Source organism: Molothrus ater, chromosome 28 (assembly GCF_012460135.2).
Source record: "Molothrus ater isolate BHLD 08-10-18 breed brown headed cowbird chromosome 28, BPBGC_Mater_1.1, whole genome shotgun sequence".
In the NCBI taxonomy this organism is placed as follows: Eukaryota; Metazoa; Chordata; class Aves; order Passeriformes; family Icteridae; genus Molothrus; species Molothrus ater.
Window position 1 is genome coordinate 1,834,911 of NC_050505.2, and position 13,212 is coordinate 1,848,122.

General features: G+C 58.3%; 1 protein-coding gene across 2 annotated transcripts; it reads right to left on the bottom strand.

The window, feature by feature from the left end:
- Positions 1 to 812: 812 nt before the first annotated feature.
- On the bottom strand, positions 813 to 12,889 carry LOC118695344 (FHF complex subunit HOOK interacting protein 2B-like). Of its 2 annotated transcripts, XM_036396846.2 has the most exons (17): positions 12,836 to 12,889; positions 12,653 to 12,731; positions 9,536 to 9,705; positions 7,990 to 8,094; positions 7,787 to 7,909; positions 6,609 to 7,229; positions 6,327 to 6,523; positions 6,142 to 6,250; positions 5,832 to 5,908; positions 5,221 to 5,410; positions 4,586 to 4,746; positions 4,387 to 4,506; positions 3,488 to 3,578; positions 3,258 to 3,410; positions 2,709 to 2,849; positions 1,465 to 1,565; positions 813 to 1,389 (listed from the first exon to the last, which is right to left on the bottom strand). In XM_036396846.2, exons 1-17 carry the CDS (start codon positions 12,878 to 12,880, stop codon positions 1,284 to 1,286), a joined length of 2,589 nt encoding a protein of 862 aa, XP_036252739.1. In that variant the 5' UTR covers positions 12,881 to 12,889; the 3' UTR covers positions 813 to 1,283. The 2 variants fall into 2 exon arrangements, with proteins under 2 accessions (XP_036252739.1, XP_054373516.1); XM_054517541.1 differs by lacking the exon at positions 12,836 to 12,889 and having other exon boundaries at positions 9,536 to 10,047; positions 12,653 to 12,732.
- Positions 12,890 to 13,212: the final 323 nt, after the last annotated feature.

A 13,212-nucleotide genomic window follows, 5' to 3' on the forward strand; every position in this document is an offset into this window, starting at 1 on the left:
GGCCGGTGCGGGAGGAGCTGCAGGGCCGCGTCCTGCAGAGGATCTGGGCAACCGTGCCCGTGCGGAGTTAGGGATGGAGAGAGCGGGGTTGGGACTGGGGGGGCTCGGAGGGGCAAAGGGGGGGGCCCAGGGATGTGCTGGCTGGGGGTGCTGGGAGCAGAAATAAAATATAAAATAAAATAAAATAAAATAAAATTAAATGAAATAAAATAAAATAAATAAAATAAAACAAAATAAAATAAAATAAAAATAAAATAAAATAAAATAAAATAAAATAAAATAAAATAAAATAAAATAAAATAAACCTGGCTGTTGCTGCTGCTGATTCTGTGTCCGGGCTGTGGTGGGGAGTTGGGTTTGGGGGGAAATGGGGATGGGTTTGGGGGTGTTTTTGGGAATATGCAGAGTGGGGGTTTTGGGGGTGTTTGGGGGAAAATGCAAAGTGGTTTTGGGGAAAATAGGGAATGGGTTTGGGGGCAAAATGCAGAGTGGGTTTGGGGGTGTTTGGGGGAAAATGCAAAGTGGTTTTGGGGTGTTTAGGGGAAAATGGGGAGCAGGGTTTTTGGGACATGGGGAGTGGGGCTTTGGGGGTGTTTGGGGGAAATGGGGAGTGGGTTTGGGGATGTTTGGGGGAAAATAGGGGTTGGGATTTTGGGGTGTTTGGGGGGAAATGGGGAGCGGGTTTGCGGAAATGGACAGTGGGGTTTGGGGATGTTTGGGGGAAAATAGGGGGTGGGATTTTGGGGTGTTTGGGGGGAAATGCAGAGTGGGGTTTGGGGGTGTTTGTTTGGGAAGGGGCACAGGAGGTGGTGCTGAGTCACAGCTTTATTGGAGCAGAGTCCCATCACCCTGGGGAGGGGCTTTGCGGGGTCTGGGGGCACAGACCCCCACCAGAGCACACACACGTGTCACACACACCCACAGACATGTCACACATGTCACACTCCCCCTGCCACAGAGCCAGGGCAGGGGACAATCGAGTCCTTGCAGCTGAGTTGGGGGGTGCTCTGTCCCACACATCCCATTATTGCCTAAAAATTCCCTGCTGGAGCCTTGGGGGGAGCAGGAACCACCACCCAGGAGGAGCCACGGCAGCCAGCACCCCGCACCCAGCACGGGGACGTGGCGACACCTCGGGGCTGGCCAAGGTGACAGCGAAGGACTCGGCGCCTCCTCATCCTCCCGCCAGCTCCTTCCCGCGGAGCCACGGCCATTCCTGGCTCCTGCAGGGCCACCGGGGCGTGGGCAGGGCCATCCCCAAGAGGGGCAGCTCGGGGAGGGGCTCAGGGTGGCCCCTCGGGTGGGCCCTTGACCAGGGCGATGGCAGCCAGCTCCTTGCAGAACTCCTCCAGCACCACCACGCCCTTGAACAGCACCGTGTGATCCATCCTGCGGGGACACCAGCGACTGAGGGCGTCCGTGGGGCACAACCCCTCCCCAAAAGGGCGTTGTTGGGGGACTCACTGCTCTCCTGGCACCAGCCCCAGGAGCTGCCGGCGCACCAGGAGCAGCTTGGCCCTGGCGTGGGGCACGCGCTGGAGCCGCTGCATCAGCTCCCCGATCACCTGGGGAGGGAGCAGAGGGTCACCCCCTGGGAGAGCCTGTCTGAAACATCCCTCATGTGCCTCACCACCGTCACTGGGGAGACCACAGACAAAACAAAACCCCCAATGTCTGCTGATCCTGTAGGGGGAAAGTCGTGCCCGAGACCTGAGGGCGTTGCTAAGCCATTGTTTCCACAGGTGTTGTTTGCTGTGTGCTGCACTGAGCCCAATGAGGAGAAGAAGAAGGGGGCACCGTGCCCTGTGTGCAACAACAGCCCTGGGAGCTGTCCCAGCTCTCGGCCTGGCTGGGCTTCACCTGAGTTCAGGTGGTCCCCCCCCAGCAGACCCTCACCTGTTTTACAACCACCATGACAGACAGACTGAGATGTGAGGAGCCTCCTTATCAAGGACTGAGACACGGAACCCCCGTGTGAAAAGGCCCCTCTGCTCCTCCCAAGGACTGAGACATGGAACCCCCGATGAAAAGGCCCCTCTGCTCCTCCCAAGGACTGAGACTGAAACCCCCATGTGAAAAGGCCCCTCTGCTCCTCCCAAGGACTGAGACATGGAACCCCCATGTGAAAAGGCCCCTCTGCTCCTCCCAAGGACTGGGACTGAAACCCCCAGCCCGGGGCAGGTGTGTGGGGGACCAAAGCTGACCAGAGCGAGATGTTTGCCTGCAGGTTGTGACCACTGGACCACAACAACAATGGCTCTCATTTACTGCTGAGAGCATGGACTACCTGTCACATCTATTCCTTATTGTATCTGTTTCCCCCCCCTCACAATTTTCAACAGAATTATCATAATAAAAACCTCTGAGTTAGCGAGAGACTTCGAGATCTCCCCAGTGTAACAGGCGGATCCTCGACTGGACTGGACCAAAGGACTTTGTCTCTACGTTTGGTAGCTCTATCCCCCTCTTTCTCTCTCTTTTTTCTCTCTCTTTCTCTCTCCCTCAATCCCTCTGTCTCATTTTGCTGTGATCACTCAATAAAGGTGCATTTGTTTTGATTATCCCTGCAAACCCCCTGTGCCGTGTCGGTTTTTGCACCCTCAGATCACCCCATGAACCCTCACAAACCCCGTTTGTAAGAACAGATCGTGACACCCGCCCGGCCAGGGGGTGTCCCCGTGTCCCCAGAGCCCCGAGGGTGACGTTACCCTGACGAGGACGGAGAAGAGCGAGCGGCAGCCGGGGGCCAGGTTGAGGTAGGGGTCCAGCAGGTACTCGTGCAGGTGAGGGTGGGGGAAGGCGGCCAGCTGGGACAGCACCGAGGTCACCTGCAGGTTCAGGCTGTAGGGCTGGCATGGGGGAGGACGCTCAGGACCTTGGGTGACCCCCCCAACGTTCCCTCATCCTCACCAAGGCAATGCTTTAGGGCACTTTGTTCCCATGATGGGGGTCCTGGGGGGAACAGGGGGGTGTAGGGCTGGGATGGGGAGAGACACTCAGGACCTTGGGTGACTCCTCCATCTCCTTGTTCTGAACCCATCCCCACCACGCTGATGGTTTTGGGCACTTTGGCCATGATGGGGGTCCTGGGGGGGCACAGGGGGGTGTAGGGCTGGGATGGGGGGGATGCTCAGAACCTTGGGTGACTCCTCCATCCCCTCATTCTGAGCCTGTCCCCACCAAGGGGATGGCTTTGGCCACTTTGTCCATGATGAGGGTCCTGGGGGGCACAGGGGGGCTCAGGGGGCACCCAGTACCTGATCCAGGATCCTGCTCATCCGGTCAAACAGCACCTTGAGGAAGTGTCCCTCGTAAAAAGCCACTCCAGGGTGACAGGAGTGACAGGAGTCCAGGGGCCGAGGGGATGAGGGCCACCCCCACGGGGCAGCGCTGGCACGGCACGCCTGGACCTGCCCAGGGGGGACAGCAGGTGAGAGCCAGGGTGGGCACAGCCGCCAACAGGCTGGGGACACCCTCAGGCACCCACCATGGCCAGGGCATCGTGCACGTAGGTGTCGTATCCGCCCTCCTCCATGCACGACGAGGTCTTGGCCTCCTCAGGGACCAGGCACAGGAAGCTGGAAGAGAGGGAGGAGAGGATGGGTGCTGGGGAAGATGGAACAGGAAAGCCTTATCAATGTGATTGTCTGGCAAAAGATTTGGAGAATATGGAAACTGTAAGTGAGATTGAAATGAAAGCAAGCTTTGAGATCCCTCAGTTACTGAACAACTGGAAAACAATGGTGTGGCTGGCTGAAGGTGATCCCCTTTTGATGGAACAACACCCTCTGCTTGCAGACAGGCCCAAGGGTCAGAGCAGACCCTGCCAGCTTGGCAGAAGGGGCCCAAAGAGGAGTTTGTAGGGTTTAAAATGGAACACAGTGTGGTGATGTAGTGATTCTTATAGGCTGCATGTAAATGCTGTAGGATTTGTATCTTGTACTGGATTGGTTAGTGGGAATCAGAATATTCAACACAGAAGAAGATTTATGGTGCTGTAACGGGAACCTCGCTCTCTTACCCCTTTTACTCTCTCACCCTCTCATCCTCTCTCCCCCTCTCTTCCCTCAGTCCTGCTCTGAGCTGTGCCTGGCAGCTCCCAGCAGGGCCCTGCCCTTGGCCCTTTGCAATAAACCCCAAATTCCCCACCTGGCTGCAGAGATCTCTTGTGTCCGTCTGTCCCCACCATCCTACCCCCCCATGCTCCAACAGATGGGGAGGGGGATGCAGCCCCCCCACTCCAGCCCAGCCCCTCCAAAAAGCTGATCCACTCTAACATCATCCTTATCATTAAGAAGCTAGGAACCAGCATTAGCCTTTAAAGCTAAAGAAAGAGGGTTTCCCCCCTGCCTTAATGATATTCCTCAACCAAACCCCAGCCCCTACCTGCTCACCACCTCGCTCACTCGCCCCTTCCCCGACGGGGCTGATGCTGGGGAAGGATTTTTTGTCACCCCAAAGCTGTCTGGGAATCCATCGGTGAAATAGGGATCCTCCTCCAGGTCCCTGTGTGGGGTCAGCATTAGGGGGGCGGGCAGTGAGTGGGGGGCACCCCCCTGGCCCTGCCCCAGCCCCTCTTGCTCACAGCCCGTCCTCCTCGGGGTCCGTCTCGGGGGGCCCGCGCTCCTCGGGGCCGCGCTGCAGGTACGCCCTGGCCTCCAGGTTCCTCAGCACCAGGTTGTGAGCCACGTGCTCGTGGGGCTTCCTCAGCAGCTCCTCGAAGAGCCGGAGGCTGGCCAGGCTGATCTGGGTACAGGCAGCAGGGTCAGACTCTGGCCAGGCTGATTTGGGCACAGCCAGCAGGGTCAGACCCCGCCAGGCTGATTTGGGCACAGCCAGCAGGGTCAGACTCTGGCCAGGCTGATTTGGGCACGGCCAGCAGGGTCAGACCCTGGCCAGGCTGATTTGGGCACGGCCAGCAGGGTCAGACCCTGGCCTGGCTGATTTGGGCACGGCCACCAGGGTCAGACCCTGGCAGGGTGGCCAGGCTGATTTGGGCACGGCCAGCAGGGTCAGACCCTGGCCTGGCTGATTTGGGCACAGCCAGCAGGGTCAGACCCTGGCAGGCTGATTTGGGCACGGCCAGCAGGGTCAGACCCTGGCCTGGCTGATTTGGGCACGGCCAGCAGGGACAGACCCTGGCCAGGCTGATTTGGGCACGGCCAGCAGGGTCAGAGCCTGGCACTGCCAGCGCTGGCAGCCCAGCCCAGGTGAGCTCACCTCGTCGCTCAGGTGGTCACAGCGCTCGATGAGCTGCGCCCGCAGGGGATGGGGGGCGTCCCCGGGGGTCTCGGGGTGCCGGTGGGGCCCCAGAAGGAAGAGCACGAGGCGGTGGAGCAGGGTGGGAGAGCGGAGCTGCCTCACTGTGCCCGTCAGCACGGCCGTGGTGCCCAGCACGGCCAGCTCCGACCTGTGGCGTGGGAGGGGGGGTTTGTCCAGGGAAAAGGGGGAACCCCCCCTGCTCCTGGCTCTGAGGGGGTCCTGAAGGGCAGAACCCCCCAGCTGGGGTTGGGGTGGTTGTCCAGGGATAAAGGGCAACCCCCTGCCCCTGGCTTCCAGGGGATCCTGAGGAGCAGAAAGCCCCAGATGGGGTTGGGGTGTTTGTCCAGGGATAAAGGGGAACCCTCCCCACTCCTGGCTCTGAGGGGGTCCCCATTCCAGCTGGGGTCAGGGTGTTTGTCCAGGGAAAAAGGGAATCCCCCCTTCCTGGCTCTGAGGGGGTCCTGAGGAGCAGACACCCCCCAGCTGGGGTCGAGATGGTTGTGCAGGGAAAAGGGGGAACCCCTCCACTCCTGAGGGGGTCCTGAGGAGTAGAACAAGGGGTCACTCACATCTGCAGGAGCTGGGGCTGCAGGATGCCCTGGAAGAATTTCTCCTCCACGGCCTCGCTGATGCCACCGGCCACGAGCTGGGGGGACAAAGGGGCTGAGAGTGGGGACCCCCCAGGACGAGACACAGCCTTAAATGGCACCCCAGGAGGTTTAGGGTGGATTAGGCAGAATTTCTCCACGGAAAGGGTGATTGGGTGTTGGAATGGGGCTGCCCAGGGAAGTGGTGGAGTCGCCATCCCTGGAGGTGGCACTCAGTGACAAGGATCAGGCACCAATTAACTCCCAGATTAACGAATCCCGTGCTTCTCACCGGGTGGGCGCCCATCACCAGCTCATCCAGGAAATCCAGCCAGCCCAGGAACTCAACCAGGCTCTCCTTGCCCGGGAAACCGCCGTCCCCAGCGCCATCCCCCTGCGACCTGCGTGGCACAGAGAACGTGTGGCTGTGACACCGCCTGGGTGGCGCCTGCCACCCCCAGCCTGGCACCCCCTCACCTCCAGCTGGCCCTGTCCATGCTGAGGACATCAGCAGGGTCGGTGCCAGCGGGCACAGCGCTGTAGAGGTCGCAGAGGTGCCCCACGAGCAGCTGGCACAGGGCAGTGCCCCGTGCCAGGCAGGTGGCAGCCGCCTCCTGGGCCAGCCCCGCCAGCAGCAGCACGTTCTCCCGAGCCTTCAGCGCCACCCGGCTCTTCTGCGAGGAAGAGGAGGAGGGCATGGGGGTGGCCAAATGCCTGGCAGTGCCCTCTGTCCCCGAGGTGCCACCCCTGAGGCCGTACCTTGCTCCTGCACAGTGCCACCAGGCAGGTGACGAGGTTGCTGTCCCTGCGTGGCGGGGAGGGCTGGGCTGGAGGGCAGCTGGCACCGGTGCCTGGGGGATGCCCCAAATGCTCTTCCTTGGGCATGGAGCTGGCAGAGGTGCCCAGGGCATGCTCCAAATGCTCTTCCCTGGGGGTAGAAATTGCAGCAGTGCCCGAGGGATGCCCCAAAGGCTCTGCCCTGGGCATGGAGCTGGCAGAGGTGCCCAGGGGATGCTCCAAATGCTCTTCCCTGGGGGTAGAAATTGCAGCAGTGCCCGAGGGATGCCCCAAAGGCTCTGCCCTGGGCATGGAGCTGGCAGTGGTGCCTGGGGGATGCTCCAAATGCTCTTCCTTGGGAGTAGAAATTGTAGCAGTGCCCGAGGGATGCTCCAAACCCTCTGCCCTGGGCATGGAGCTGGCAGTGGTGCCCGGGGGATGCTCCAAATGCTCTGCTCTGGGGGTAGACATGGCAGTGGTGCCCAAGGGATGCTCCAAACCCTCTGTCCTGGGCATGGAGCTGGCAGCAGTGCCCAAGGGATGCTCCAAGCCCTCTGTCCTGGGGCTCTCTGGGGCTCTCCTCCCGTTCAGGACGCTCTTTCCCTGGAGAGGAAGAGGAGCAGCAAAGCATTGCAGCCATCACCTTCCTCCTCCTCACCCTGAGGAGCTTTATGGCAGGGAGGAGGCTGCAAAGGGGGTCCCAAACCTCAACTGGGGGAATCCCAAATCCCACTGGGGACCCCACAGTGTCCCACCTGCAGGATGTAGGGCTGGGATCCTGCTGGGTCCCAAATCCCACTGGGGATCCCACAGTGTCCCACCTGCAGGATGTAGTGCAGCAGGCTGGGATCCTGCTGGGTCCCAAATCCCACTGGGGATCCCACAGTGTCCCAGCTGCAGGATGTAGGGCAGCAGGCTGGGGTCCTGCTGGAGCCTAAATCCCACAGTGTCCCACCTGCAGGATGTAGGGCAGCAGGCTGGGATCCTGCTGGAGCCTAAATCCCACAGTGTCCCACCTGCAGGATGTAGGGCAGCAGGCTGGGATCCTGCTGGGTCCCAAATCCCACTGGGGATCCCAGAGTGTCCCACCTGCAGGATGTAGGGCAGCAGGCTGGGGTCCTGCTGGGTCCCAAATCCCACTGGGGATCCCACAGTCCCACCTGCAGGATGTAGGGCAGCAGGCTGGGGTCCTGCTGGATCTTGGAGCAGAGCACGGCGGTGAACTGCACCTCCTCCCTCTCCGTGCCAGAGCCCAGGCGGTCCCCGCTGAGCTGGAGCAGCTTCTGGGGGGCAGAGCAGGGCATGTGGGGGTGCTGGGGGTGTCACCCGTGGGTGTCACCCCCTGAGGACAGGGGCAGCTCACCTGCACGGGCCGGTGCACGTTGAGGTAGTGCAGGAGCGGGTGCTGCAGCTGCCCCAGCAGGCGGCTGAAGAAGAGCAGGACCTGCTGCCTCATCCCGGGGGGATACTGGGACAGGGACAGGGACAGCAATCAGCCACATCCCTGATTTCCCTGGAAATCACCCCAAACAATCCCCCGGATCCCTTCAAATGTGGCATTCGTATTGTCTGGAAAAATCCCTTCACACAGGATCCTTCTCCTGGGAAGCTGAGAAGCCTCAGAGAAAAGGAAAACAATTCTGATCTCATTTGCTTCTCCTCTGTCTTGCTCGTCTGGATGTGTTTGGAGATTGTTTCATTGGATTCTGCTGTGAATTATTTTTCGCTCATTTGCCAATCAAGGCCAAGCTGTTTTGGGACTCTGGAAAGAGTCTGGTACATAGATATTTTAAAAATAAAAATAAAAATAAATTTTAAAAAAAGGAAAAAGAGTCTGGCACACTGATATTTTTAAAATAAATAAAAATAAAAATAAAAATAAAAATAAAAATAAAAATAGAAATAGAAATAAAAATAAAAATAAAAATAAAAGAAAAAGAAAAAGAATCTGGCACACAGATATTTTTTAAATAAAAATAAATAAAAATAAAAATTAAAATTTAAAATAAAAAAATAAAAAGAAAAATAGTCTGGCACACAGATATTTTTTAAATAAATAAAAATTAAAATAAAAATTAAAATAAAAAAAAGAAAAATAAAAATACAGATAAAAGTAAAAACATCTGCTACTTGGCTTTGCAGGATGAGGTGCCAGCTATTTCCCATTTCCCAGCACCCCAAAACCCCAAATCCTCCTGGGTGTGAAAGGACCAGCGAGTTTCCACCTCCATTTGAATAAAAATCAATTTCTGTTGCTATTATTAGCAGCAAAGGGGCAGCAGAGCCATTATATTTGTTATAGATTTGGTCAATATTTACTTTTTTTCCACACCTGGCACTTCATCCTGCAAAGCCATGTGCCAGATGTTTTTATTTTTACTTTTTAAATGTCTATTTTAATTTTAATTTTAATTTCAATTTTATTTTTAATTCCTGCAAAGCCAAGTGCCAGATATTTTTAGTTTTACTTTTTAAATGTCTGTTTTAATTTTATTTTTAATTCCTGCAAAGCCAAGTACCAGATGATTTATTTTTACTTTTTAAATGCCTGTTTTAATTTTAATTTTAATATATCTGTGTGCCACATATTTTTATAAAAACCCTTCCTGTGCAAGCAGGGATGCGCTGAGGTGCAAGCTCCCGGAAAGGATCCCAGTGGGGAACTTGAGACCCCCAAGACCCTCCCAAAAAAGCGCCAAGTTTTCCCTCACAAAAACCCAATTTTCCCCCAAAAAAAGCCAATTTTTCCAAAAAAACCCCAAGCCCTGTGACCACCTCCCACTTCACAAACTCCAATTCTCTGTAAAAATGCTCCAAAATTCAAATTATCGAGGGCCACCAGGTAAAGCAGCTGGAAAAGGCCGCGGCTTCGGCCTCTCCCGAGGGATTTTCCCGATTCCCCGCCTCACCTCTGCCTTTCCCAGCGTTCCCAGGGTTTCCAGGAGTTTGTGCTGGAGCAGGAACTCGAGGCACGGCCCCGTGTCCCCCGGCGGGCGCTGCCGCTCCTCGTGCACCAGGATGTCCAACATCTGCCGCAGGCGCCACGGGATGTCCGTCTGTCGCGCCGGAACGCTCTCGTCTGCGGGGTTTGGGGATTTGGGATCGGGCATTTGGGAATTCAGGGGTTCAGGGATCTGGGAATGGGGGATTGGGGGATTTGGGGGTGCAACATCTGCTGCAGGCGCCACGGGATATCTGTCTGTCGCGCCGGAACGCTCTTGTCTGCGGGGTTTGGGGATCAGGGATTTGGGGATTCAGGGATCAGGGATTCGTGAGTTCAGGGATTCAGGGATTTGGGGATCCAGGGATTTGGGGATTCAGAGGTTCAGGGATCTGGGAATGGGGGATTGGGGGATGTGGGGGTGCAACATCTGCCACAGGCGCCACGGGATGTCCGTCTGTCGCGCCGGAACGCTCTCGTCTGCGGGGTTTGGGGATTTGGGATCGGGCGTTTGGGAATTCAGGGGTTCAGGGATCTGGGAATGGGGGATTGGGGGATTTGGGGGTGCAACATGTGCCGCAGGCGCCACAGGATATCGCGCCGGAACGCTCTTGTCTGTGGGATTTGGGGATCAGGGATTCATGAGTTCAGGGATTCAGGGATTTGGGGATCCAGGGATTTGGGGATTCAGAGGTTCAGGGATCTGGGAATGGGGGATTGGAGGATTTGGGGGTGCAACATCTGCCACAGGCGCCACGGGATGTCTGTCTGTCGCGCCGGAACGCTCTTGTCTGCGGGGTTTGGGGATCAGGGATTTGGGGATTCAGGGATCAGGGATTCGTGAGTTCAGGGATTCAGGGATTTGGGGATCCAGGGATTTGGGGATTCAGAGGTTCAGGGATCTGGGAATGGGGGATTGGGGGATTTGGGGGTGCAACATCTGCCACAGGCGCCACGGGATGTCCGTCTGTCGCGCCGGAATGCTCTTGTCTGTGGGGTTTGGGGATTTGGGATTGGGGATTTGGGGTTCGGGGATCAGGGATTGGGGATTTGGGGATCAGGGATCCAGGGCTTCAGGGATCTGGGAATTCAGAGATTCAGGGGTTCAGGGATTTGGGATTGAGGGATCAGGCATTTGGGAATTCAGGGATACTGGGATTCAGAGATTTGGGGATTCAGGGATTGGGGATTCAGAGGTTCAGGGATTTGGGGATCTGGGGATTCAGGGATTTGGGGATCCAGGGATTTGGGGATTCAGAGGTTCAGGGATCTGGGAATGGGGGATTGGGGGATTTGGGGGTGGAACATCTGCCGCAGGCATCACGGGATGTCCGTCTGTCGTGCCAGAACGCTCTCGTCTGTGGGGTTTGGGGATCAGGGATTCAGGGATTTGGGGATTCTGGGATCAGGGATTTGGGGATCAGGTATCCAGGGCTTCAGGGATCTGGGAATTCAGGGATCTGGGAATTCAGGGATTCAGGGGTTCAGGGGTTCGGGATTGAGGGATCAGGCATTTGGGAATTCAGGGATTCAGGGATACCGGGATTCAGAGATTTGGGGAATCAGGGATTGGGGATTCAGGGGTTCAGGGATTTGGGGACCTGGGGATTCAGGGATTTGGGAAATCAGGGGTTCAGGGATCGGGGATTTGGGGATTGAGGGGTTCAGGGATCTGGGACTGGAGGATTCAGAGATCCATGGATTTGAGGATTGGGGGATTCAGGGGTTCAGGGCTTCAGAGATCAGGGATTCAGGGATTTGGGCATTCAGGGATCAGGGACTGGGGGATTGAGGGATCCAGGGACTGAGGAATCCAGGGATTCAGGGATCCAGGGATTTGGGGATTCAGAGGTTCAGGGATCCAGTGATCAGGGGATTCAATGGCAGTTGGGGATTTGGGGATTCAGGGGTTCAAGGATTTGGCGATCTGGGGATCCAGGGATTCGGGGATTCAGGGACTCAGAGACCTGGGGATTTGGGGAATCAGGGATTTGGGGATTCAAGGATTCAGGGATCTGGGGATCCAGGGATTTGGAGATTCATGGATCCAGGTAATCATGGATTCAGGGATTCAAGGATGGGGGGTTGTGGCGGGGTCCCCCCCGGGCACAGCAGCGGGAGGGATGCCCCGTGAGGTACCAGCCGTGCCAGCGGGGCTCTGCCAGGGGTTTCCCCTGATCCGTGCCATCCCTAAATCCTGCTCCTCCGGAGCGGGAACAACGCTAGATGGCAATGTGAGGATGGAACCGCTGCTTCCGCTCCGGCCTAGGACGCTGCCGGACGTCCCGCTCCTCCCGCCGCCGTTCCGTTCCTCCGGTGGGCACCGGGGACCCCCGGGCAGAGCGGGCACCGGGATCCGCCGGGCAACCGAGGCCGGAGCTCTCCCGGGGCTTCCAAAGGGACGTGTCCCAGCCTGTGCCGGGAGTGTCCCAGCCTGTGCCGGGAGTGTCCCCAGCCTGTGCCGGGAGTGTCCCCAGCCACCCCAAACCTTCCGTGCCGACCCCACCGCGCTGCCCGGGGGGCTCAGGGGCTGCGCAGGGCAGAGAACCCCGCGGGGGTAAAACCTGCCGGGGATTGGGAAGGGGCTCCCGTCCCCGTCCCCACGTGCCAGGGCAGCCACAGCGCACCGGGGCCCTGCCCCAGGCACGGGGTCCCATGGCAGGGGGCAGGGATTTGTCCCGGGACACGGGGTCCTGTCCCGGGACATGTCCCCTGCCCCAGGGCACAGTATCATTCCTAGGCCGGGGACCCCGTTTTAGGGCACAGGGACCCTCTCCAAAGACACACGGTCCCTTCCCAGGACATGGGATCGTGTCCCAGGGATTGGGGTCCCGTCCTAGAGCACTGCGACCCCCCCTCCTTGGGCACAGAGCCCTCATCCCCGTTTTCAGGACACCCTATTTTAGGATACAAGGAACCTCTCCTAGGACACGACAACTCTGTTCCCACACCACAAGGACTTTATTCCCACCTGAGACCCCATCCCGGGGAAAAACGACTCCAGCCCGGGAAACGCGGAGCCCATCCCGGGACAAAAGCGCCCCAAGCCCGGGGCACCGGGACCCTCTCCACGCACCCCACTCACCTGTGGCCTCCAGGTAGTAGCCGGTGATGCCCGTCCAGTGCTCGGTGAAGGCTTCCAGCAGGTCCACGCTGGGCTCCCGCTGCTCACACCGGGATCGGGGTCAGGCGGGCACGGAATCCCCCGGTCCCGGTCCCGGTCCCATTCCCGGTCCCGTTCCTCCCGCGTGCCCCCGGTCCCGCTCACCGTCTCCACCGCCTGCTGCAGCAGCGCTCCCAGCCGGCTGAGCATGGCTGGGACCCCCGGACCGGCCCCGGTCCCGGTCCCAACCCCGCTCCGGCCCCGGCCCCGCCCGCGCCGCCGGCCCCGCCCGGTCCCGCCCCCGGCGGCTCCGCTGCCGCTCCCGGCGGGATGGGCCGGGCTGGCAGCGAGAAGGGCGGGGGACGGAGGGGTTGGGAAGGAGTCTCAGCCCTAAAATTGCTCCGCGGGCGGTTCTGGATGGGGATGGACCCAGGGCACCGGGTTGGGAACAAACCCCACACACCGTGGGGGGCATCAACTCACCTCGGATGGACCCCACAAATCCCTTCACCGGGATCAGGATAACCCCCGCAAACTCCTTC